This window comes from Toxorhynchites rutilus, chromosome 2, assembly GCF_029784135.1.
Source record: "Toxorhynchites rutilus septentrionalis strain SRP chromosome 2, ASM2978413v1, whole genome shotgun sequence".
NCBI lineage: Eukaryota > Metazoa > Arthropoda > Insecta > Diptera > Culicidae > Toxorhynchites > Toxorhynchites rutilus.
Window position 1 is genome coordinate 138,045,196 of NC_073745.1, and position 27,899 is coordinate 138,073,094.

The 27,899-nt window shown below is 37.1% G+C and overlaps 2 protein-coding genes across 4 annotated transcripts; both read left to right on the forward strand.

Annotated features, from left to right (window-relative positions):
• Positions 1-693: 693 nt before the first annotated feature.
• On the forward strand, positions 694-1,870 carry LOC129770279 (transcription factor MafK). 3 transcript variants are annotated; one of them, XM_055773006.1, is made up of 5 exons: positions 727-743; positions 854-879; positions 952-1,071; positions 1,242-1,277; positions 1,345-1,868. In XM_055773006.1, exons 3-5 carry the CDS (start codon positions 1,033-1,035, stop codon positions 1,708-1,710), a joined length of 441 nt encoding a protein of 146 aa, XP_055628981.1. In that variant the 5' UTR covers positions 727-743; positions 854-879; positions 952-1,032; the 3' UTR covers positions 1,711-1,868. The 3 variants fall into 3 exon arrangements, with proteins under 3 accessions (XP_055628980.1, XP_055628982.1, XP_055628981.1); XM_055773005.1 differs by having other exon boundaries at positions 694-879; positions 1,345-1,867; XM_055773007.1 differs by lacking the exon at positions 1,242-1,277 and having other exon boundaries at positions 694-879; positions 1,345-1,870.
• Positions 1,871-9,663: 7,793 nt separating this feature from the next.
• LOC129766165 (uncharacterized) lies at positions 9,664-20,119 on the forward strand. Its single transcript, XM_055766634.1, has 8 exons — positions 9,664-9,710; positions 9,858-9,969; positions 14,240-14,396; positions 15,171-15,338; positions 18,293-18,435; positions 18,523-18,682; positions 19,249-19,416; positions 19,475-20,119. Exons 1-8 carry the CDS (start codon positions 9,679-9,681, stop codon positions 19,783-19,785), a joined length of 1,251 nt encoding a protein of 416 aa, XP_055622609.1. The 5' UTR covers positions 9,664-9,678; the 3' UTR covers positions 19,786-20,119.
• The last annotated feature ends 7,780 nt before the right edge of the window (positions 20,120-27,899 follow it).

Below are 27,899 nucleotides of genomic sequence, written 5' to 3' on the forward strand. Positions count from 1 at the left end.
TGTGCTATATATTATATTTCTTGAAATAAACTTCAAAACCTCAAGGTTAGCTTAATAAAACGTTTTATATAACAATTCCAATTCCATAGAATAATCTATCATACATGGTTCAAAATTATGTTATGACTTTTAGTTTCCTTCAATATAATTGTGACCGCATTTTGAGACATTTTTTCATACCATGTGAAGACATCTGAAAAAATACCTGTGATCCATGGCCGACTGTTGATTCATGTTGACTGAGAAACTGCTGTAAGAAGCAAAAATTCATTTCCAATTGAATGCGAAGGCCGATGGCTTCATGGTCCCCTGACTATCCTCAGTGGTTTTGCCGAGCCCTGCTCATAGGTAGCCGAGCACATCGAAAGATATAGGCGGTAGCAGGGCCATGACTAGCAGCATTCGCGATTCCACTGACAAAACTTATGGCTATACTAAGCACAATACAAAAGTATTAATACTTTATACATCGTTTGAGGTGTGTAACAAATGAATTTTCTAAAACTTGGAGAAAAAAGGGTAAATAATTCGATAAAAAGACAATAACATTCAATTATGCGAAAAACCATTGGAACGCGTTTAACACAAAGAAGTCAAAATGTTCCCACCTCTGAAGAAACATCTTGTCTGCGCCCTAATGCACATCATTGTACACCCTGTAACCACCCACTCACGAAATCATTTCATGTGTGTGCCAAGTATTTACGATATTGAGATTCAAATAATCAAAACAAAAATAAGCCGTAAACTAAAATACCTTATATTTTCCGTATACTGCTCAATTGGTTTTGATATTTCCATAGGAGTAAACAAGAAAATAGTAAAATAAATTCCCTTCGTTTTTATTTTCCAGCATTGCAGCAAATTCGTGAAGGACAGGTAACAAATGATCGACAATGACTTGCGTTTTGAATTCTTTCCATCCCATAATTCTCCCTTCCTCTTTTTCAGAGCTACAGCTCATATTCAGCAAGAAAAGAATCAATAAACGGCCAGTTCATTGTTCCAGTTGAGTTTTAGTACGCCATTGCGATGCCACAGGATATCAAACGTGAGCGGAAAAGCACCCAGGTAAGAACATACGTTCTTATTGCAAAATCCGGAGCACAACCGTCATTCTGTATTCCGAGCCCTTGATGCAGTGGTAGGCGAATTAATGTGCTCTCAGGGTCGCAATCATTCAGCATAATTATTACTGAGTTGAGCACACAAGTAGAATAAAGTTTTCCTTTCTGTTGTAGTCAATGATGCATTCGAAAAGAAGTCACTGGAATGAAGTAATTATTCTCAACTTGCAATTGTACTGATGTGACTTCAAATGGACGTTTACTTGCTCTATTGCAGGCACCCTTATCGCCCTGCCCGATTCCAGATATTAGCGACGACGAGCTGGTTAGTATTTCGGTGCGCGATCTCAACCGAACGCTAAAACTGCGCGGACTAACCCGGGATGAAATTGTGCGGATGAAGCAACGAAGAAGGACACTCAAAAATCGTGGATACGCCGCCAGTTGTCGCATTAAACGAATCGAGCAGAAGGACGAGCTTGAAACTGAGAAATCACAGGAATGGCGCGATATGGAAGCGATGCACGATGAAACCACTCGTCTGCAGGAAGAAGTGGACACCATGCGCAATAAGTATGAAGCGCTGAGGAAGTTTGCTATCAGCAAAAAGATTCCATTGCCACCGGAGCTCGACCTGCTTTAGAGGAACTAATAGAACTAGTGGAATGTATTTGTCGGTCTATTGAAGCCTAATTTTAATGATAGTTCAAACTTAAGGGGGATTGATCATTCATATGTTGGAAAGTTCTTTATTTACTTTGTGTTTAAAAAAAATGTGTTGAAAATACATGCAGATATTTACTCAAAAATGTTCGGTTCATGTTATTAGTATTTGCAAGACGAGAAATCTTTTAAGATATCACACGATTGAGATTGATGGGAGTGGCTCTGCAATAATCGGGCTCATCGCTCCCATACAGATTTCTATGTATTAAAACTGTTTCAACATGTATTTCTGTTTATTCCTTAGATATTTTGATAATTACTGAAAAAAGCAGACAATTTTATCTACACTGAAACGACTCCAACTGTGCGCCCCAAAAATGCGGTCAAAGCGAATCCGTGAATAACAGTAAAAACAGTCTTATTTTTAGTAATTCAATCACATCACCATTACAAGCTCGCATCAAGCACCGATCCCTTTCATGATCACGAGAAATCGAATCTTCAATAGTACTCTATTTCAGATACGAAACCAAAGCAAAAACGATCTTGTGCTTTTAACCTCCAAAGTGAAGATATTGGATGCTGCCTCAAACGCTGAACCAAAATGTACTTTGTGGATCCATGTCTGCACACATTCGAACGATCGAAAGGTTGAGCATATCAAAGGAGTAATTTAGAGCAATAGTTTAAACGAAAACGAGAACACATTTCGTCGAACTGAGTTGGCTCTTGCACGAGAGACATACGAGCCGATGTAATTCTAATCACAGGCGAAGATTGCATTTGATCGTTCATTGGGGGTGATAAATCGGTCACCACAAATAAGATTGTTCGGAAAAGCACATGATTCAGAGACTGTCAACTACATATCAGTTTGATGGTGGTACTTACAGTTTACACGACACTATGAAGGTGTGTTTCAACTCTCAATGATAATCAGATAAAAATTGTCATATTGCATCAAAGCTTGTTTCCCATGCGATCTACGGATAATACCGTTTTCCTGCGTATTTCTTATTCTTGGACATTTAATTCTAGTTATATGCTTCCGTGTTATAATTTGTTCTGCTTGTTGTTACTTTGGTCAGTTTCCCTTGTTCTACGAGAAAGTATTCCCGGTCATAAGACCTTTGGAATAATATATATATATATATATATATATATATATATATATATATATATATATATATATATATATATATATATATATATATATATATATATATATATATATATATATATATATATATATATATATATATATATATATATATATTTAATTGCGATTTTATTATTTTTGTGTCAAAAATATTCTAATAATTTAACCGTTGTTCGTTTTTTCAACAGAACGAATTCATTCAAGTTGTTCAATGACTGATGGCGTAACGCCCGCTTCATTGAACATCCACAAATACACAAGTAACATCAATTCATCTAAAGCAGGGAGCATCTCCGACGAGCTGGAAGCCTTTTTGAATGTTGTTATGTATTTTGAATGTGAGTTATCGAAATTCTTCAAATCACATTTGCTCGGATTACAAAATGACAATCACGCTATTGCCATCAACCCTGATAAAACAGGAAGTGGGTTATATCTATGGTATAACCGCAAGGGTGACGTAGGACTATCGTTGATTTAGAGATCATTCGTTTGAAGTTGAATCTAAATCCATTCTGAATGAATGAATAAATGAATATTTGGGGGACTTCGAAAACGAGAGCGTTACGTTTTATGCATCCAATATAGGATACGAAAAACCTTGTTCTGAAGAATAATCTTCAGAAGCTTTCCTGCTAACTGTACTTGATTGACAAATCACAAACCCAAATGTATTATATGGATATTTTATGGATAGAAAACATTAAAATAAACTCTTTCGCTTGAATGTATTTTTAAATTCCCAGAGGAACTGGCAGATTATTTTCAGTAACGATTAGATATTTCCACATTTTCCTCGATACTGGAAGCCCACCAGTGGTTAATACTAACTCGATAACCACCTGTTAATAGTACTTGATTGAAAAATATTTGGTCACAGTGTTACATGGATAGAAAACATTCAAATAAACTCTTTCACATGAATGTATTTTTAAATTCCCAGAGGAACTGGCAGATTATTTTCCAGCAATGATTAGATCTTTCCGGAACTTTCTCGATGCTGAATGGCATCCAAACGGAAAGAATTCTGCGCGTTATGTGTCGATCCTTCGCCGTCCACCTCCTCCAGCACGTTTGGCAACGATGTTGTCTTGTCGATGGCCTCACGAAAAATGAATGTGTCTCACCACCAGAATATCGCTTAAGTATGCTTTTTGTGTGTGATTGAATCGAGAGAAGGTGTGGTTTACGATGGCAATTTGGAAGGCAAACTAGAGAGGGGAATGAACTCTCTCAGCTCGGAACTTTCGGCGACTGAGCAATAATCGATTGCGTACGCATACAATATTGGATACGGAAATATCCTACTGATGGGGAAGAATACTCTTCAGAAGCTTTTCTGCTAATTACACTTGGTTGAAAAATTACAAAATCAAATGTATTTGATCGCTGTGTTATATGGTTAGAGAACATTAAAATGAACTCTTTCACATGAATGTATTTTTAAATTCCCAGAGGAACTGGCAGATTATTTTCCAGAAATGATTAGATCTTTCCGGAACTTTCTCGATGCTGAATGGCATCCAAACGGAAAGAATTCCGCGCGTGTATGTGTGTGTAGCGATGTCTTCCCGGGGAACCGTTTGTGGCATCACTCTCCACCTGATGGATTCCCTTCTGGCCTAGGGTGCACAAACAGGCTCTTGGTGACACCGTTCATCCACGCTTTCATGATAAACGAAGAGCTCCACCACAACAGCAACAACATGCTCCAATCGCTGTTCAATTAGAACTGAGTGGATTTACGAGCGGCGCTCGCTTATATACCGATTGGTGATTTCAATAGCCTGTTTTGAAGGCAATTTTAAGACTATTGAAACAAGTTTTTGGATCAAAAAGGAACAAGTATAGAACGCGTAGACATTTTATCTTTCGAATGAAGTGTTTATCATACCATTTCGTTCAGTTGTTTAGGAGCTATTAACGCTCAAAATCTCGGTCTCCGGCGTAACGCTTTCGTTTTCGAAACTTTGATTTCACACCCCGGTATAGAAATGAAAGACGTAGTCCTACGTCAAAACATCAGCTGGAGAGTACGTGTGTAGATCCAAAGCACAAGCGCTGCTGGAATCATGATAGCACGGTGACACGAGAAATTTAATGCGAAGAAAAAACAATAATCTAGAATTCATCGTTGACACACACCGTTCATACGACCCTAATCAGATAAAAATTGTCATATTGCATCAAACCTTGTTTCCCATGCGATCTAACAATATGATTTGTAAATCTAACAAACCACGGATAATTCCAAGGTTTGCCTTCTCAACGTATTACTACTTGCGTCATTTTTATTAGTAAATAGTTGAGATTTCTATGACGAACAATACGCTTTGAATGTATTCTGGAGTGGCAAGGTCAAGAATACGCGTGACTACAGTGCAAGTCAGAAGGGTTTCTTTAACGAAAAATCTCTTGCATAAACATTAGACCAACGAGACCCCGTCACAGATACTTAATTCATTATGAACATCATTTCTCATTTTGATTTAATATTTATGAACATGCGACGAAACAAACAGAGGGCGCGCTCGAAGGATTTTTATGTTTTTCATATGGTGATTTGACATGGTCAAGAAACGCCAATTCAAGATATCGTAAGCTGTGCCAACAATTTATGGTCGACATATACGCGAAGGTAGAGATTGAACGACTGCAATTCTTACTACACAATCAACAAAAGCGATGCGAGGAATAATACATTCACTTGCGAGACACTATCATGAGCAACGCCGACACAGCTTTAGTTATAGCCAGGGCAAAGCGCAATGCATTGTCATGATATTGCGCGTGTGTTCAAACACAAAATGAAGTTCGATCGTATTTGTCCCCACATATTGCTGGTTGTTTTCTGTTGAATGGAAAAAGCGCAATTTTGCATTCTGTTCAAGCTCAAGTCCTATCGAGTTGAGCAAATGTGACAACCTTGCCACGCAATTCGACGTAAACAACATTGGTCTCCATGTTCCATTTCTATGAAGCAAAAATAGTAATGGTTTTTGGGTGGAATAAACACGCAAAATTTAGCATTCAAACACATTCAAAACAAATTTAGCATCCAAACGAATAATAATTTTCATTCAAATTTCAACAATTTAGAATTATTTCCGGAATTATGCCGATCAAATAGAGAGTAAATTGAACCACAAATACGGATGACTTATTTTGACCATTTTTTCGCGACAAGGCGAACGAATTTAAGAGTGTAAAAGTCGATTTCGATTGAATTGTAAAATCCGATCACTCATATGCATATATGAATATTGAGTTCTACAAATCGGTGAAGAGTAATAAAAACATCCACGAATAAAGGAAGCAATATGGCTGTGTTTCATACTTAGATTACCGATGTGAATACTCCTCGACTGAATGACAACGATAAAATAACGCGATTCCAAACAGGCCGATTATTCAGCTCCATTGAAGTTAGCTGGCGTATCGCTGTTTTCCAATTTATGAACGAGACCAAGCTGTTATAAACTAAGCTATGCTGAAAATCACATGCACGTATTTTCTAACAAGGAGACAGCAATAAATATTGATTTTCTATATTTAATTTTTTCTACTTTACGACAAACTTATATTACTTTTTTCAGTTGACGTTTAACTTTTAAGAGATCAAACATGTCAGTTACGTAAATGAAATACACCCAGAAACATCATATAACCTTTCGTTCAAATCATCTAATTCGTTTTTTTATCGGTCACATTCGATTTATTTTAAAGATCCTTAAAATATTCAAACACATGCCGAAGTTAACATTTGGAATACGTCGGCGCATTTAATTTTGTTTATCACAAAAAAACTGATACAGATTCTTCGAACCATTATTTTTTTTCTCTATTATAGTGACTTTCAACACATTTCGGCTGGTTCGTCACTTTTACTTTCATTTTTGGAAGAATGTCGGAACTCGTGATCTCTGCGCGAGAGGTATGGATGTTACCATTACGCCAGATCGCCTCCACTTCGAACCATAACCATTATTTTTGGAATAGGCAAAAAATCGAAGATAACACGCGCAAGAAAATAACCTGTCTAAAACTAACTGAACTGGCTGCAGCCCTGTTGATAGATTTCAATGATAGACGTCATATTCATGTGTTGCCCATGTTTGTATAGGAGACGTAAACGACAAAATGAACAAAATCGACTTTTTCGCTGTTTCGCATTCTACACAATGTTTGCTCAACATGCAAACAAACATTTTTTGTTCGAAAACATTTGAGCAATTTTTAAAAAAAACGTTTCCGAAAAATCACTGTTTGTCCGCATAACAGACGTAGTTCCACATACTCAGCATTTACTCATACCGTTGGAGTAAGTCACTCCACCATCTTTATGCGATTGATCATGATATCGGTAAATCATGTTGCTAAAATTACCAACATTGCAGATTGGCTTTACAAATTCGATTAGTTGAAAAAACACGAACCTGCTGTTCTTATCATATCCCAGAGCATTCTTCAGGAGAAAAGTACTATCATAGACTCGCAACAAATCAAGAGCACCTTTTCCAGACATTTCACTAAATTTCTTCCAAACCTTTTTGATTTTATCCGATAACAACTGAAATTACCAACAGAGACGTTATGACTATTATCGGAATTGTAAATACTAACGCTACAAACAGAGCAACCTGGTGATTACGTCTAGCTATGCGGACAAATGTTCATTGAAACGATTGATTGTCCGCATGAATAGACGCAAGAGTTCTCCAAATGGATGTTATAATCCGCAAAATCACTAAGGCCCTCTTTTTGCCGATAATATCCTTCAACTGGACAGATGATTTCATCGGAAATTTGCATGGTTATGCTTGTGGGCCAAAAAAACAACAAAAATACGTTTTCGTAACACTAATGGTGTTTTTGATTATGTCTCCTATGCAATCATGGGCAGCAAAGCCCTCACATGCATTTAAATACAATTCGTATTATAAAAATTTTCGCATGACAAGAACAATTGAAAGAATCACATGGAATTTTAGCGAAAACCTTTTTTATGTCCAATTTCACGACGTTTAACGTGGTACAGTGTAACCACGATGGATATGGTTACATTGTACAGGCAACTACATTTATGGTCGATTTGGCACGTTCAAAAGGGCGCGAGTTTTAATTCAGCCAATGGAACAATTCATTAAAGTTCCCCTCAGCTTTATTTGACGTTTGACATATCAGCTCAGTTAGCGAACGAGTACTGTACAATTCTGCTATACTCACAGTACATACTCTCGAACTATTATGTCTAAGAATAACAGAAAAATATAATTTGTTGAAAAATATGTAACAGTTTTGTATTACATTAACCAAATGTAACTATTCATAGAATATATGACACGAAGAACATATGTGGGCGTGGAAAAATATTGCTCAAAAATCTTATACAATTTGGAATCCTGAAACTCGCGTGGTTCGGCATCCCTGATGTTCGTACTTGGTCGGAGAAAAATCTAAAAGATGAGCAACAAGCTTGTTGTCAGGTCTTGTCTCAGGTCAGCATAAGTGAGCGATATGAGTACCAATATAACGTAACTAAAAAAAAATCAAAAATCGAGTATACATAACATGCGGAAATTCAAAATTCAAACCTTGTAGGATATTACTCTGGAAGAATGTATTGAAATGACGTTATTTGCGGGTGGCAGCCAATGTTAATAGCACTTCTACGATTTGATAACATTGCAATTCACATCGAACTTCAATTTCAAGTTGAAGTGTTATTCATTTATGTGAAAGTAAATGACACTGACTTGCATTTTAGATTATCTAATCTAACAAATACAGCATATCAGTCTGTGATATCAGTCTTGCATTTCAAACAACGTTGAGTTTTTTTTTATTCTGCGTTATCTTGAAGATTCGTGGAACATAGAGCCACTCTTGGTGGACATATTTTAATATCGAGGTTGAATTTCATTCCCCAGATTATTAACGTAATTCAATAATTCCATCTTATTCTTCTATTGTTTGTTTGCTATTCTGATTCGGGAAATTTTTAGTTAAGTTTATCAAGTTCATAAGAATCATAGTCTATGTTCCGCAACGGTGGAAATCACAAAAACATCACCGTTATTTTTTTTTTCATTTCTGTAGATGATCAACAGTAACTTAAAAAATTGGTTGCCTAATTCATAAGCCATTCATTCTTATATTCCGAACAACTTTGAGACTCGTCTTAAATTGTATTCAGCAAAACTATGTTTCCGAAAGAAAGCTAAAGTTAAATGACTAAAATTCGTGCTTTTCAGCGTCGGATTAATTCGAAGCCGGCTCGTACCTACACGATTTGTTATCATCGCAAGACCGAACCTAGAGCGAGCATCATAGCCATTCATTAGTGTGCACGAGTGATGTGTACAAAAATTCCCTCGGATTGACCGCAAAACTGACGTGCCTCCGATGTCGGCTATATATAAATGAACCCAATATGGGCGAGTGTGTTTTAGTCTGACCAAGTTCTTAGCACCAGCTAGATATCAACAGGTAGGTTGAATAGCTGCTGCAAATTAGTCTCGCGAGTGGGGAACATCTCAAACCCCAAGTGCATTGCAAGAATGTTGTGATTGAAGTCGATGGCAGAATGTTGCACCAATTGCTGTGACTTGCATAATCAATGTGTCCATTGTTTGGAATAACTCCGTGAAGCTCGTGTGGGTTCTCGTTGAATATGAGTTTTATTCAAAGATAGCAATATGACATAATTGAGCAGTGAACACAATCAACGTGACGGTGCAACTTGTATGATTAGATTATTTCTGTCTAATTCGAAAATTGCCAGACATGGACCGAGCAGCAGTGATAAGTCGTGAATTGTGAAATAGCAAAATCAGTGAAAAATAAGCAAACTAAATAGATTTTGTTTTTTTTTTTGTGGAATGATATATATATATATATATATATATATATATATATATATATATATATATATATATATATATATATATATATAACACATGAAGGTTCACAATCCGAGCATGGTTTACCGGCCGCAGTTCCATATCTCTATTATGCAGAAACAGCAAAATTCTTAATTGGTCAAATAATTTCATCAAAAGCTGTGGGACTAAAAACGTACGTGTCTGTATGAATCGAGGTGCCTCAATATCCATTCAATGTCGAACAATGATTTCGATTGCATTGAGAATAAGAAATAAGATATGGATACATTCGGGATAATAAGTTCAATATGTTATGTGCTGTGAAAATACAGCCATGTTTTGATGGAAGTTATTTTAGTGTATTTAGGAATTACACCCACCCAATTTCGAACAAGCTTTTTTGAGCCACCATTATATTCTACTCATCAGATCATTTATTTATCATCTGTCTCATGTCTGAAAATCATCGCAAATAGTTTAGATTGCAATAGAAATTATAATCTCGTTCGTACTATTCTTCTAACTGAAATAACCCTTTAAATTAGGTGTAACCGTGTAAAGAAACTTATATAGTCAGCGTCAGACCGGTATAAGTAACAAAATAAGAAAGAATGAGTGAATAGTAGCAAACAATCAAGATTTTCTTAGCCCACATTTTACTTTTATCAGATCACACTGATGTTGCAAATGGCTAGGTTTATGGCATAAATTTATTTATTTCGAGCCAAAAACCTGTTTTTTTTATTGTATAGTTGGAGGAGGGGAGTGGAGCAAATTTTACAGTTTAAAATTCACGTCGACATTTCCACATTTAAAACTGGCATTGGTAAAACCCCTACCCTTTTTATGTTTTCGATATATTGCTCCTAGGAAAAATGACGGACAAAAAACCCCAGAGAATCAGATTTTTCTAAAATATCAAAATGGCGGATTTTTTTCCCAATAATTACTTGGGGAGGGCTCGAACTTAAGGACATTTAGTGTAGCAAAACACATTAAAAATCATAGATAAAACACAGGGCAGGATGAAAGATGATTTTGGTAGCACTGTGCTCTTCGTTTCAACAGAATTCCAACGAACTCGAAATACCAGAATTGCCAAAGTAGCTTTCCATTCAAACGGATATTTCGGAATCGGTGATTGAAGCCACAGCTTAATCACGTAACCGGAAGAAATCTTTAGTCAGTTAGTGAACTGATTTATTGTCTCTGCTGTTTAGTAGTTTCACATAGAAAACAGTAATTTGATGATCGAACTTCTAAACCCCCAGAAACAGTTTGTGCGGATTTCTCAGAAAAACAGTGCGTTGAAGGATACTTCGATTTCCACATCAAATCAAGTGTTGAACGAGAGTCTCTCCTCGAGGGGTGAGTGAAAGTCACAAAGTCACCTTTCATACACGTCAAACTGGTTTCACTAAATACAGATCATGTGCATTGGTCTTCAACTCATAAACATGGCCAAAAATTATCATTCTGCACACAGCGTTTTTATAGAGCAATATTCGTTCTTCTCTACAAGGCGATATCTGCGAAAGAAAATAGTCGCTGAGAGCCAGATCTGGAGAATACGGTGGATGCGGAAGCAATTCGAAGCCTAATCCATGCAATTTTACAATCAATACACGAAATTCGGATTTTTTCCATTTTTTTTACAATAACAAAAATTGCTTCACTCTCAATGCTGTAACTCACGAACCAATCAACCGATTGCTGTCAAACTTTGACACGTATCCATTGAAAGATGGTACTTTGTGATAGTCAAGTAGATTTTTGCAAGAGGCGCCATCTAGACGTCAACCTTTTCAGCCGAACTGTTACTTCAGGCAGCTTGAAAATTCCATCATCGCAGCACTTCTTTGTTTTTTTCGTCAAAATACTGCACAACGTGCCGTTTATGATATCCAATTTGTCTAAATTCCTTCAATATTTTTTTCCACCGGCCTGAACAAATGATAATCTGAAGATGCAATATCTGGGAAATATGGTGGGTGGAGAAGCACATCGCAGCCAAACTTCAAGAATTCTTCCGGGCTGTGAAAGGAACATGAGGTTTGGCATTATTTTGGTGGAACAGGACGCCTACCATGGTGGTTAATCGCTGGATCGCTTATTTTGATTCGTTAAGTTGCGAACAGTACTTGTTAGAATTTATTGATTGGTTGTTTGTTAGAAACTCATAATACAGAATTCCTTTCCAATTACCGGACATAAAGAATGACTTTCTCCTGGTGCAAACAGACTTTGAGGATAGTTTTCGAAGATCATTAGGCTGACCCAAATATTTTTTTTCATTTTACATTGTTGTGAATGGTTAGATTTAGCATCACCAGTCACGATTTGGGTAAAAACTGTGAGTTTGGAAACACAAGCGGATGGAAATACGATCCATTAAATATTTTTGGTAACATAGTGTTCAACCCACACATTGTGGAGGCGATCTGGCGTAGTGGTAACATCCATGCCTCTCACGCTGAAGGTCACGAGTTCAATTCTCACTCCCGACATTCTTCCAAAAATGGAAGTAAAAGTGACGAACCAGCCAAATGAGTTGAAAATCACTATAATACAGATAAAAAAAAAAAAAAAAAAAAAAAAAAAACCCACACATTTCACATAACCAGGCCACACCAGGTGTCATGAGCATAGATACAGTAGAACCTCGAGTATCCGCAAGCAGATAATCCGATTTGTCAATGAGAGGTAGGCACTTGCTTTTTTGTATTGGTCGTGACTTTCAGATTATCTGACCACTGGTGTAGCGACCTTACAGATAGATAGCTTAATGATTTATGTATTCATAAAACATAGTTTTCATGTTGAAAAAAAATTATTGTGTGTATTCATAAAACATAGCTGAAATATTTTTATTTCGTGTCTGCGCCTCATTTTTAATTCATTAACAAATTCGTCGCCCAAAGCGACATTTCTGATTTTTTTCGCGGGGCTCAACTTGCGGATGAATTATTAAATAAAGGTCAAATTTAGTTTGTAGTCAAGTTTTATATAATCCTGCATTATTTCTTTCAATTTGAAGACGAATTGACAACAATAACACATACCAAAGTCATATTATTTGGATTTCGCCAAAAACTGCAATACGAACCGTCCGTACTACATATTAATAAAAAGCATAGTATAAACATTGCAATAATATGGTTATAATTTTAATATTTTTCTACATATCCTATAGTTACATTTAGGTGCCAATTCTATCAAATTCTTTTTTAAAAAATTATTCAATTTGAATGAGGAAAGTGTCATATCTGGGTGACGGGGCGTCGAAGGTGTTAACGCGTTTTCCACGATTTTCGTTATTCGCGGTGACCTTGCCAAACTATTTCGCGGACAATCGGGGTTCTACTGGGATACAAATACTGGTATTTGTAATGAAGCTGCTAATTCATGTGTCGTATACTGAGGATTATTGTTGATCAGCGTCTCTGCGATTGTCATTAGTGACTTTCTGGGCAACCCAATAAAAATGCATTCCAGAACGAAGAAAAGCATCGCTGCTAGAAACACTTCTCGACAGATACAGTTCGTGTACCCATAAAAGAATTTGTTGTTTGTGTTTCATTTTTGTGAAGCCTTGGGAGTTTAGGATTTAAACCATTAATGAAATAAGAAAAAAAACTCTCGGTGGATGTGCGTTACTATGAGAATAGAAAAATAAGTCCGGGAACCACTATCAGGCAGCTCAACCTTGATAAATACCGATAAATTTCTCGGAAATGCAGAATAATTTCATTTATTGTTAAATATAACTGTTAAATTTAATGTTAAATATATTTTTTATGTTCAAATTATGTATTTAACGTGTCCATGTGGACATTATATATACCCCCTCCCTCCTCACCGTGGCCAAGCGTGGACATTTTCGTGGACATGTGGACAGTCACTTAGAATCTACACACAAAGAACAGAGAATTTACCAAGATGAAAAAATAAAGTCCAAAAGTTGGCGGAAAACAAAGCAGTCATGCCTTTTACTATGTTCATAATACAGTAGAACACCGATTATTCGCGAGCGGATGATCCGCAGTGCGGATTATTCTCGACAGCTAGTTCCATAGTAAATCTATAGATCTTCCTGGAATTCGTCAGTAAGTGGTAAAATCATGTTCTTTTTTTGTCATGGCTTTACATTATCTGACCACTGGTGCACACGACCTTATAGATGATAAGATTAATGATTTCTTTATTAATAAAATTTTTCATGCTGAAATATCTTTTTTCGTGTTTGTACCACATTTTTAGTCCATTATTGCGTTATCCGCGATTTTCGTTATTCGTGGTGACCTTGCCCGACTATACCGCGGATAATCGGGGTTCTACAGTATTGTTGAACTAAGAGCACTGCATGAGAAAAAAATATATATATAAACAAGAATAATGTTGCGATTTAAAGAAATTATTATATGGAGAATCACAAGAAACTTCTTTGTTTATTATTTCCACAGCACGCCAATCAAGCCAGTTTCATCATGCCGGACTACAAGGTATACTACTTCAACGTCAAAGCTCTGGGCGAGCCGCTACGATTCCTGCTGTCCTATGGCAACTTACCATTCGATGACATCAGAATCACTCGCGAAGAATGGCCAGCGCTGAAACCAAGTGAGTCTGAACCGAACTCTGCTTCCAGTCGTACATAACAGCTGTTCCCTCGAGTGGCGTGTGCTTCAATCCAGAATTTCTGTTCTTATTCCTGTTCTATAACATTACTAACAGTATCATTGTCACTTGCAACAAGTTCAAATAGCCTTGATAACCGTTGTAATTGACCGATTACTAGGTGTATAATTTTGTATCTGATTGGTTAATTTTAAAATCACGAGTTGAGTTGAAGGTATCCATTCTATACTGTTTATATTTTTGCGGTTTGCGGTTTATTTTAACACCCTGCATGATCTCGTGAACGCTAGCTGACAAGATCGTCTCGTGATTATTTAAGTATGATCTAATGGCATCCACAAATAGACGGAATGTAATCACCCTTTTATTGTTTTAGTTTTCTTGGCCAAGAGTATTGTGAATGACTAACCAGCCGTGAGTTTTAATTCTCTTTTATAAGTATATGCAGCAAGGAAAACTATTATTATTATCGTGATTGTCAACTTAATTTTAATATATGCTGGATTTTAGTAGCAAAAGAAGTGTTTAATTTACTCAGTCTCACAAACACAACATTTACACAGCAGCTTTCTCATCGTTTCTCCATACTTTCGCTATCATTTACGATCGTTTTGATGCAATATAACCACCTAGGATGGCACACTCGGGGAGGCTTTGGTGTTATCACAGCCACTATGAACTCTCCTTGCCAACAGCAATAACCCTAACCATACAAACGATTTGCTTTTCTTCTTCTTTCTCGTTTCCGTTCTCTAGCAATGCCCATGGGTCAGATGCCGGTGCTCGCGGTCGACGGTAAAAGGGTGCACCAGTCTATCGCCGTATCCCGCTATCTGGCCAAGCAGGTCGGCCTGGCTGGTGCCGATGACTGGGAAAACCTGATGATCGATACCGTCGTTGATACGGTGAATGATTTCCGACTGAGTAAGGAAACGCGTCGACGGGGTGTGAATTGTTGTCCTTTTTCCACGCTTCAGCGATGTCGGGATTTTGGTACAATGTACGGTCAAACTAATGATTGGACATGAATTCAGTCAGTCGTATTCGACCACAGACGGATTTCGCGCCAACTCGACCAGATGTTGGCATGACCCTCTCAGAACTTAATGAAACTTTCAGGGCGTGAAGACCTTACATGATTAAGCAATTTGGCATACTTAGTTTTCCGAAAACTTATCTAGACTAACATATGGAAAGAGCCAAATATTTTTGACCATTTTTTTTACTCGAAAATGGTGAGTCCTACAAAAAAGAGATTTAATTTTCAGTAAAAAATACTGAAAAAATATTTTTTTAAATCCTACACTGAAAAAAATCAATTTTTGAAACTAAAAGTCGATTTTCTCAAAATGGTCATCTCAGATTTTGATGAAATGGTAAATGGTCTTCCATACATTGCAACTTGTGCATATTTAAGACAAAAAAGTTTTCCTAACAAAAACTTTTTCAATATGTTATTGAAATTAAGTTCATTTATTTTTTCAGTGCAGAAAGCTTCATCTGATCTTATACAGGGTAACTTCGATATAAGGTACATTTTACTTTCAAAACTGTACGTTGTATCGAATTGTACGTTATATCGAAGCATAATAAAGAACTCAGAAATGTAGCTTATATTACTCTATTGTGTTGCTGTTTAAATAAGGTTAATGAATAAATTCAACTAGAAGACGAAGCCAACCTTTCTCATGATGTTTCCCTTTGTACTGTTGATTAAAATTTTATTCATTTAGATTCCGGAATTACAAAAAAGTTGTACTTCGGGATCGGTCAAAGGTACAAATCAAGCTTTAGTATCAAAATACGGATAACATGTACATGGTCGGTTTTTTAAATTCGATAATTATTTTTCCATACCTTACCTAAACCTAAACAAAATGTACATGGTCGGTTTTTGAAATTTGACATGACCATTTTCGCTGATACCCTAATGTACATTTTAACTTATAGTTTAAGAGATACAATCATCATATCTTTCATATTTTTCTTTTTATTTAACATTTTGAAGATTTCGGGATCATCTACTGGATTTGAAAACTTTTAGCTGCGATCTTATTTTCATCCACAGGAATAAAGCAACGAAATTCTTGTGTTCCCGATATTGTTTTCGCGTGGTTGAATGGTTCCTCAAGCTCATTTGCCTTTTTTGTATGGTGTTCTTTGGATACGTAATAGAAATTCAATTTCATGATACATTTGTCATTTCGTTTAACTGCCCAATCATAAAGCTCTAGTGCTGTATGGACTGTGTTTCCGTAATCTTGGGCAATACTTGCTCTCTTTGCCATTCGTTTTAGAGTCCCTCCTATTGAATCACAGGATCCTTTCCCGTGGGAGGTGGCAAAGAAAGGCCATTCTACTTCTAGTCCATAAACTTTTTCGAAATTACACAGACTGGCGAAATTCTTTTTGTTTTTGTAGTGTGCTGCCGATGGAGCGAACATGAAAGTCATTTTAGTAAAATCGATCATTTTTCTGACAAATTCTATCAATTTTTCTATAAACAACTGCACAGTTACAGTGTAGTATGTTAAAACTTCTGAAATAACTATAAGGCTTACGTTTTCTAATTAACTATTTTTTTTGTAGTATATTTCAAATGCGTGAACAGTTGCTTGCGAGTTATTCCAGTGATAACCTTGTACCGCAATTTGAATTATGAATGAATAATTCTCTGAAAAATCGCAAATTATTAATAATTTCTCCTTGCGTCAAAGATTTTTTTTTAATTTCGCAAAAAAGTAGACTGCTGTTTGTAAATAAAGTCATGCTCTATGAGTTTGTCTACTTTATCAACAAAATACGGCACAAATTCATCGATTGGTTTTAAAATTGATGAATTGATAATACGGAAGCACAATCCAAACAGCACTAGAGCTTTATGATTGGGCTGTTAAACAAAATGACAAATGTATTTTCATTGCTTTATCCCTGTAGCAAATAAAATCGCAGCTAAATGGTTTTCAAATTCAGTAGATGATCCCAAAATCTTTAGAATATTAGATAAAAAGAAAAAAACAGGAAAGATATGATGATTGTATCTCTTAAAATATAAGTTAACATGTACATGGTATAAGATCAGATGAATTAAAAAAGAATATAATGTCCAAAAATGTCATAAGTTTAATTACATTTGATTTGAAATAAAAACCTCTAAAACACTCATTCAACATTTTTATTATTATTTTGTTTATTTTGGGTTGGCTTTCTGCACTAAAAAAATAAATAAACTTAATTTCAATAAAATATTGAAAAAGTTTCTGTTAGAAAAACTTTTTTGTCTTAAATATGCACAAGTTGCGATATATGGAAGAGTTGTAGGGCACATATTTATCTACTATTTATCTACCATTTCATCAAAATCTGAAATGACCATTTTGAGAAAATCGACTTTTAGTTTTTAAAAACGTTTTTTTTTTCAGTGTAGGATTTCAAAAAATATTTTTTCTGAAAATTCAATTTTTTTTCTAAAACTTTTCCATAGATCACTTTTTTGTAGGACTTATCATTTTCAAGTAAAAAAAAATATGAAAAAATGGTCAAAAATATTTGGCCCTTTCCATATGTTAGCCTAGATAATTTTTCGGAAAACTAAGTATGCCAAATTGCTTAATTAGGTAAGGTCTTCACGCCCAGAAAGTTTCATTAAGTTCTGAGAGGGTCAGGCCAATCCCATAGACGAGTTGGCGCGAAATCCGTCCACAATATTTCTAATCTCTTCCAATTTATCTGGACAGTTTCTCTGGCCTATAAATAATGAGATACCTCTTTGCGATAACTTTTTTGATCCTACAATCAATGAAGCTTGGAAAAGTGATAACAGTATCCACGATGATATACCACCTCTGAAAACTTGCTGACTATACCTCCTGTTGTAGAAATCGCTGTTGTTTCCTACGAACCTGATGATGAAGTTAAGGAGAAGAAACTGGTTACCCTGAACGGAGAGGTCATTCCATTCTACCTTGAAAAATTGGATGATATTGCTCGGGAAAACAACGGTCATCTTGCACTCTCAAAAGTAAAGCCTGCTCATTGCTAATTTGCCTCAACAGAGATACTGCTCTCCCAGGAAACTAAACAAAACTAACCCATATTTTGTTTGCAGCTTACATGGGCCGACCTCTACTTCGTTGCTATTTTGGATTACCTGAACTATATGACCAAGTCCGATCTCATTGCCAACCATTCAAATTTGCAGAAGGTCGTGGAGAACGTCACCAGCATCGACTCAATTAAGAAATGGATGGATAAACGACCACACACTGAAATTTAAATATTAGAACCCGAACAAGATACGGAGGCACTTATGTTTCCCACACATTCTAAATACACTACCACAGATAGTACATTTCAAACAGACCCATAATTTCAACTCAGATCGATGCATTGTACATCAAATACGCGTCATGCGTTGACGAAACCACAGTCAGCTTCATAGCATGTCACATTTCTTGTTATATCAAGCGATAATAAAGGCTTAGCGTTTGGTTCAAGGAAGCGCCAAAAATATCATCCTAAAAGACGTTATCTGAAACAATGTTTTCCTTGCTGCTCATTTAGTTGTTATTTGTAATAAAAAAAAATCGTTCCTTCCCTAAATAAGTATTCCTCTTCTGACTGATAACAGCATCGCCTCTCAACCGAAACCAAAAAGTAAGTTTATCCCATCTCAAATATCAAGAAAGCTGCTTATCATAATATGATTACACACAAAACACCAAATAAACTAAAGAACAATATCTTCGAGGAATTGTAAACCGAAATCCAGCTCGTATTAAAATTTAACAACCATCTTTTTGTTCTCTTCGCTTCTTTTCCCTGTCTTTTTCAGCAATGCCAATGGGACAGATGCCAGTCCTGGAGGTTGACGGCAAACGTGTACACCAGTCCCTGGCCATGTGTCGCTTCATAGCCAAGCAGGTTGGTCTGGCTGGTTCCAACCCGTTGGAGGAGCTCCAGATTGATGCGATTGTTGATACAATCAATGATTTCCGTCTGAGTAAGTGTCGTAAGAAAAAAATCTAATCCAAATAAAAGCCAACCTCTGTTATTTGCAGAAATAGCCATTGTTGCCTACGAACCCGATGATATTGTCAAGGAAAAGAAGATGATTACGCTTACGAACGAAGTTATCCCATTCTATCTAACCAAGCTGAACGTTATCGCCAAGGAGAACAATGGCCACCTGGTACTGGGCAAGCAAACTTGGGCTGATGTGTACTTCGCTGGTATTCTTGACTACCTGAACTATCTGACCAAGACCAACTTGCTGGAAAACTTCCCCAATCTGACCGATGTGGTTAACAAAGTTGTTGCGAACGAAAATATTCAGGCATACATTGCCAAGAGACCGGTGACTGAAGTCTAGAAACGAACGACGAAATTAAATTAAATTAACAACTTTGAGTTCTCTCTCTCTCCAATGTACGGAGGCAATGTAGTCGGATGCGGAGGCGACGTTAAGGATTAACTCATTTCTTGTGCTCCTCATTAGTGTAAGTCGCACATAGGAACCAATTGTCGGATGGAATTGTAACCGAATCTATTCCCGCATATGGTGGCATCTTTTTAAACTCGTATTTCATTTGTTGAGTGTACATCTCCACAGAACACAAATCTAACTAGAATATAATCAGTACCTTTAACATGTAAAACCTACTTTAAGTCTATAAGATCAAATAATAAATTGTGTACAAATCCGAGGGTTTCACTTTTATTTTTGGAAGAGAAGGAAAATGCGTACCGAAAAGATCACCGTCTGTAATGTAAATGCTCTTATTGAATTTTCGTCTTCAATCAAATTAGTTCAGAGCTATTAATATATTTTCTGGTGTTATTGATTTTAAAATCAATAATTTTATTGTTTCATTGTACGGGTGAGATATGATAATCGTCAATAAATGATGTAGTTCCTCTAATATTGTCGTACACGTGCCGCACCATTCCACAGTGGGGCGATTCCATACAAAGGCTGGCCAAGAAAAACAGGAAGTGGGTTATATCTATGGTATAACCGCAAGGGTGACGTAGGACTATCGTTGATTTAGAGATCATTTGTTTGAAGTTGAATCTAAATCCATCCTGAATGAATGAATAAATAAATATTTGGGTGACTTCAAAAACGAGAGTGTTACTTTGAAGACTCAAGGTTTTATGCATCTAATATTGGATACAAAAAACCTTGTTCTGAAGAATAATCTTCAGAAGCTTTCCTGTTAACTGCACTTGATTGACAAATCACAAAACCAAATGTATGTGGTCGCAGTATTATATGGATAGAAAACATTAAAATAAACTCGCTTGAATGTAATTTTCAATTCCAAGGGGAACTGGCAGATTATTTTTCAGCAACGATCATTTCTTTCCAGGTTTCCTCTCGATAACCAGCAAACGAAAAGAGTTGCGCGCGTGTATGTGTATGTGTGGCGGCTGCTTCTATGTCTTCCCGAGGAACCGTATTTCGATGCTGATACTCTCTTAGTCACCTTCTCTTCTCCTACTGATCGATCGGCTTTTCTGCGCTCCCTCACAGTTAAAACAAACTGATTGCATTCCAGGTCAGGTCAAGCCAGGTAATGAATACCTCGATCCCTCGCCGTTCAGCTCGTTCAGTAACGATGTTGTCTTGTCGATGTCCTCAGGCGTCGTGCACAAATTACGTAACGCAAAAATCCGGATTTTGAATCTCCCCCCCCCCCTTTCGTAACGCAATTTCCTATCTCTAATAAACAGAAAGTAACGCAACATCTAACCCCTCCCCCCTTATCGCGTTACGTAATTTGTGCACGACGCCTCACGAAAAATGAATGGGTTTCACCACCAGAATATCATTTCAGTATGCTTTTCGTGCGTGATTGAATCGAGAGAAGGTGTGGTTTACGATGGCAATTTGGAAGGCAAACTTGAGGAGAATGAACTCTCTGAGTATGAAAATTTCGGCGACTGAGCAATAATCGATTGAAAATTATATAATTTTGGCGATACGAAACATTTTCCGTTTTTCATGTTATGCATCCATTATTGGATACGAAAATATCCTACTGATGGGAAAGAATAATCTTCAGAAGCTTTCCAGCTAATTACACTTGATTGAAAAATTACGAAATCAAATGTATTTGGTCGCTGTGTTCGCCATATAATTAGGAAACATTAAAATAAACTCTTTCGCATGGATGTATTCTTCAATTCCCAGGGAACTGGCAGATTATTTTTCAGCAACGATTAGATCTTTCCGGAATTTTCTCAATGCTGTATGGCATCCAAACGAAAATTCTCGTTTCAGTTTGGCCTGCAAAAAACTTGTCTGAACTCTAATACATCAAATTTGGAGCCCTGAAAAGGGCCGTTGATTATATGCTAAGCTAATATAGCACCCTCTCCTTGGATTCGACGGGCCAGCTGAATGTCATGATGTGACGCGTTTTACGTGGATAGCACACAAATTTGTATCTTCGAATAAGCCTCCTGCAGCGTCATAACCGCGGAACTCTGGAAGCGCAAGTCGGTTTTGAAGTCCTGAGCAATTCCACGATCCGAAAGCTGCAAAGGTAGCTTGCGGATCAGCAATTCGGTCGACTTCCGATAGCGATGAATTTCACGCAAAGTTCCCGGTCGATAGCGATGTGGCTTCTTCACCTATCCTGCGGCTGGTGCGCTTATCCGAGCTGCTTTCGTGTGCCTTACCACTGAAAGACTAACCTGCTATCTGCTTGGTCCCAAACAAACGAGTCGTCACGGTGCGAGAGTAGAGTAAGAAATGAACGAAAGCAAAGGAAACGTCATTTTATAACCTGTTTTCGAAGCTATCATTAAGCTATTGAAACAATTTTCCGACTCAATAAATAGCAATCATATAACTCTTGGACATTTTATCTTTTGTATGAAATGATTATCACTGTTCCGTTGTTCCGAAGCAGAATGAATCACGCTTAAAGAAGGAATGGTTTTTTTCTTGGAATTTACTCAGCAAAAATAATTCCCTTTCCCAACACTTAAAAACGACAAACGGTAAACAGTTTCATCGAAGTGATTTCTTCGATATGGGGATATATTCACTACATCATGTCATATATTTCATATTCTTCATTATGAAATCCATATCCATGGCACCTATCGGTATCGAATTATCATCGACACCACGATTTTCGCTAAATGCTCCTTTAAGTTCGGCCAGTAAAAAACTTTTCTGAACTCTAATCCATCATATTTGGAGCCCTGAAAAGGGCTGTTGATTATATGCTAAGCTAATATAGCAAGCTCTCCTCGGATACGATGGGCCAGCTGGATGTCCTTGGGCATGATGTGACGCGTTTTGCATGGATAGCACACAAATTGGTATCTTCGAATAAGCCTCCTGCAACGTCATAACCGCGAAACTTTGGAAGCGCAAGTCGGTTTTGAAGTCCTGAGCAATTCCACGAACCAAATGCTGCAAAGGTAGCTTGCGGATCAGCAATTCGGTCGACTTCTGATAGCGACGAATTTCATGCGAAGTTCCCAGTCAATAGCGATGTGGCTTCTTCACGCTTCCTGCGGCTGGTGCGCTTATCCGAGCTGCTTTCGTGGTGCCTTACCACCGAAGGACTAACGATGTCCCGATGAAACGAGTCCTCACGGTGCGAGAGTAGAGTAAGAAATGAACGAAAACAAGGGAAGTGTCATTTTATAAAACATAAAAGAATCGAATGTAAACCCCACCCTCTTTATTATATAAGCTTACTGTATACTCACGAATATAATAAGGGTGGGATTTAGATTCTATACTTTTATGGTTTATAAAATGACGCTTCCTTTGCTTTCGTTCATTTCTTACTCTACTCTCGCACCGTGAGGACTCGAGCTCGTTAGTCTTTCGCAGACAGCTCGTTAGTCATTCGGTGGTAAGGCACACGAAGTCAGCTCGGATAAGCGCACCAGTAGCAGGATAGGTGGAGAAGCCACATCGCTATCGACAGGGAACTTTGCGTGAAATTCATCGCTATCAGAAGTCGACCGAATTGCTGATCCGCAGCTACCTTTGCAGCATTTGGATCGTGGAATTGCTCAGGACTTCAAAACCGACTTGCGCTTCCATAGTTCCGCGGCTATGACGCTGCAGTAGGCTTATTCGAAGATACCAATTTGTGTGCTATCCATGCAAAACGCGTCACAACATGCCCAAGGACATCCAGTTGGCCCATCGTATCCGAGGAGAGCGTGCTATATTAGTTTAGCATATAATCAACGGCCCTTTTCAGGGCTCCAAATTTGATGGATTAGAGTACAGAAAAGTTTTTTACAGGCCGAACTGAAAGGAGCATTTAGCGAAAATCGTGGTTTCGATAATAATTCGTTACCGATAGGTGCCATGGATATGGATTTCTTAATGAAGAATATGAAATACATGACATGATGTAGTGAATATATCCGAAGAAATCACTTTGGTGAAACTGCATTATAAAATTATTTGTGTACGAATGCCGCAATCGATAGTCGACTCTAATTTGCGCTGGGTAATTTCCTCGGAGGACTCGATTCCTCCTTTGAACATTAATAATCTTTTTCTGGCAAAACGATGTGGTATGAATCACATTATTTGAATGATAGAATGAAGAAGTTTTCTGCCAATTTCCTTCAACCTCCAAACGTATCTTTCTCCCGTTTGTCGTTTTCGCGTTCGCTAATCCTTTCTCACAACACCCATTTCTCGTTTGAGAAATTGTTGAGTAAACATTGTTTGCCAGTGCGCGTAGAGCGGGAATTCCTAAAGATTCATTGCACCTCTAATAAATTGCCGAAAGACGTGGTCTTACGTTGATCGCACTTGATTGAAAAAATCCAAAACGAAATGTATTTGGTCGCAGCATTATATGAGTAGAAAGCAAATAATCGCTCGAAAATGACTTGATTTTCGCGATGTGAAACATTTTCCGTTTTTCATGTTATGCATCCAATATTGGATACGAAAATTTCCACTGATGGGGAAAAAAAATATTCAGAAGCTTTCCTGTTAATTGCGATTGATTGAAAAATAACAAAACCAAATGTATTTGGTTGCAGTGTTTTATGGATAGAAAACATCAAAATAAACTCTTTCGCATGAATGTATTTTTCAATTCCCAGGGGAACTGGCAGATTATTTTTCAGCAACGATGATAGCAACGAGAATTCCGCGCGTGTATGTGTGTGTGTGTGTGTGTGTGTGGCGGCTGCTCCGATGTTTCAAGCGGAACCGTGGCATCACTCTCCTCCTGATGGATTCCCTTTTGGCCTTAGGTGCACAAACAGGCTCTTGGTGACACCGTTCATCAGCGTTTTCAAGATAAACGAAATTAGCTTCACAACAACAGCGACAACATGCTCCAATCGCTGTTCAATCATAACTGAGTGGGTTTACGAGCGGCGCTCGCTTATATACCGATTGGTGATTTCAATAGCCTGTTTTGAAAGGAATTTTAAGACTATTGAAACAAGTTTTTGGATGAAAAAGTAACAAGTTTATGACGCGTAGACATTTTATCTTTCAAATGAAGTGTTTATCATACCATTTCGTTCAGTTGTTTAAGAGCTATTAACGCTCAAAATCTCGGTCTCCAGCGTAACGCTTTCGTTCTCGAAACTTTGGTTTTACACCCCGGTATAGAAATGAAAGACATAGTCCTACGTCAAAAAACATGGTTTAGACAAAACTTCAGGATGCTGAACAAGAATATATATCCATGTATTTTATTACATTATCAAAAGAGAAGACAATACTCAGTCGTGTCCGCCACAGAGCCGATACGATCCCGACTAGGCCCTTGCAGCCAATTGGTCCACCAGAGCATAAGTCCAACCGCCAGCCTAGTTTTGGATAGACAATGAGTACCCCCATACAGAGATATCGAGAAATTTTCCATCACGAAAAAATCCTAGACCGGTCCTCACAAAACTTTTATTTTATATTCTTTATATCTGTGCGACGCGCGCGAGGCTCAAACTTTTGTAGACTACTTTTATTTTTTTTTTTTTACTACTACAAAAGAAAACAACAAAAATAAAAAATAAAAATAGTCCATCATCACCATGATCATGACAGACATAATACTGCTGAATACAATTTTTGAAAATAATATTAAAAAAACAACAAATTCTACACAGAATAATCCGTTCAAAAAAAACTTCTTCAGGTACAGTATTCATTGAAAAAAAAAAATATATATATATATATATATATATATATATATATATATAAATTCTACAATAAACTGTTCACACTAAATTATCCGTTCGTATAAAACTTCGTCAGTTACAATCTTCGTCAAAAAATTAAAAAAAACATTATTCGGCTGTTAAGAAAACACAGCTTTAATGTGTGAAATACAGTGCCTTTTGAATTATGTAAGTGTTGTTGTACATGTAATATTTATTTATTTATATTTAATATATAAAAATGAAGAAACGGACAGCCATTGACAAATATCTGTAACGCAGACGTTGACGGACTGGAGATCGTTGGGTAGTACCATATTCGCCTCAACTGAGCAAAACATTCAATGTTCATATTAATGTTGAGTTCCGCTGTTCGTCGAAAAGCAGGAAATACAAATGAGGGGCTCAGAATGCAAGGGGTGTAAGTGACTTGATCGATTTCTCTTCATCAACTTTTTATTTAGTTAATAACTCAACTGCAAAAACGTTCCAATTTAAGTTTGCTATACAATCCGATAGATGAGGTTCTGACCTATCTTCCACATTGTCAAATACAGCTGGGAATGTATTTGCAGCTAATTTATGACCAAAAGAGAGAGTCGATGTAGAGAAATCGATCAAATCACTTACATCCTTTTCATTCTAAGCCCCTCAAATAAAAGTCCGTGAATAAGGGAAGCAATATGGCTGTGTTTTAATTTCAGAATATCGATGTGCCTACTTCTCGATTGAATTACAACGAAGAAATAATGCGCCAACAAATTGGGCTGTAATGAAGTTGTTTGTCATATCTTTGGTTTCACAATTCATGAACGGGGACCCAACAATCATGAATTTGGAACGGGACCCAACAATCAGAAAACCTATCATTCACTAACGAGACCGTAATTGAATAAAATAATTGTTGATTTTTTATTTCATTTTCTACTTTAAGACAAATATATTTTACTTTCTTCCACTTCACATTTTACTTATTAATGTTATTAATTTTTTTATTTATTTTCATATTAACACTTTACATCAAACACATCAGTTACGTAAATGAAATACATAGAAATAAAGCGATTTGAATGATTTTATTTTTTTATTGTTGTCAACGGTCATCGTCTAAAACGCTCAATTCCTCTGTATGTCAAAGCTCTCATCGCCACATATTCGTTTGATATTCATCAACGAATGGATCAAAAACGTAAAACCATTCAAACACACTTACAATATATAAGTTATTGTTTTTTCAATCACCAAAACAATCATGAGAAGTAATTTATTTGGCAGAACAACGTTTGCCGAGTCAGCTAAGGACCGTATCGTTATTTATGGGTACGCCTTAGAGTCTCCGTCTGAAAAAGACTATAGCTTGTTTTGACAGCTGTTTATTTTTCTCCTGTTGTTGACACAGTTAGCGTTCAGTTAGCATTGTTAAAAGATCGTTTTTTCCTAAAAGTGCAATCATGAGAGGGCTAACAGAAGAAAAACGAAAATCCATTGTGACCAGATACTGCTCCGAAACAGGAATATCAATGAGAAAATTGGCGAAGGCGGAAGGAGTAAGCGTCCATGCGGTCCAAAACGCTATCAAGCGATTTGGTATGTATAATACATTGAAGGATCTACCCGGTCGCGGCAGAAAACCTGGGCCATCCAAGCCAAACTTGGATAAAAAGATTTGCAGGCAATTTGAAAGAAAAAAGGAATTATCGATACGGGATTGCGCAAAAAAGTGTGGAACATCAATCGGTATGGTTCAACGTGCCAAAGAACGTAACTCACTGAAGGCATATAGAAAGCAAAAATGTCCCAAACGCAGCCAAATTCAGGCAAGTTCCGTGAAAACCCGTGCCCGTAAGCTTTACGATGGGATTTTAAGCAAACGCGAACTGTGCATCGTCATGGATGATGAAACCTACGTCAAACTGGACTACAAAACTCTTCCTGGGGCACAGTTTTACACTGTAAAGCAAGGAACAGATGTCCCGAACGCGGAGAAGTCAATTTTTTGCGAAAAATTCGGTAAGAAAGTGCTGGTTTGGCAAGCTGTTTGTCAATGTGGCATGAAATCATCTCCTTTCTTCACTCTCGGGAATATGAATGGTGAAATTTACCGGAAAGAATGTCTCCAAAAGCGTGTGTTACCGCTCATCCGAAAGCACACTGGTCCGACACTATTTTGGCCTGATTTGGCATCATGCCACTATGCACGTTTGACCTTGGATTGGTATCGCGAGAATAATGTCGATTTTGTGGAAAAGGAGATGAATCCTCCAAATTGTCCGCAAATAAGACCTATTGAAAAATGTTGGGCTTTGATGAAGG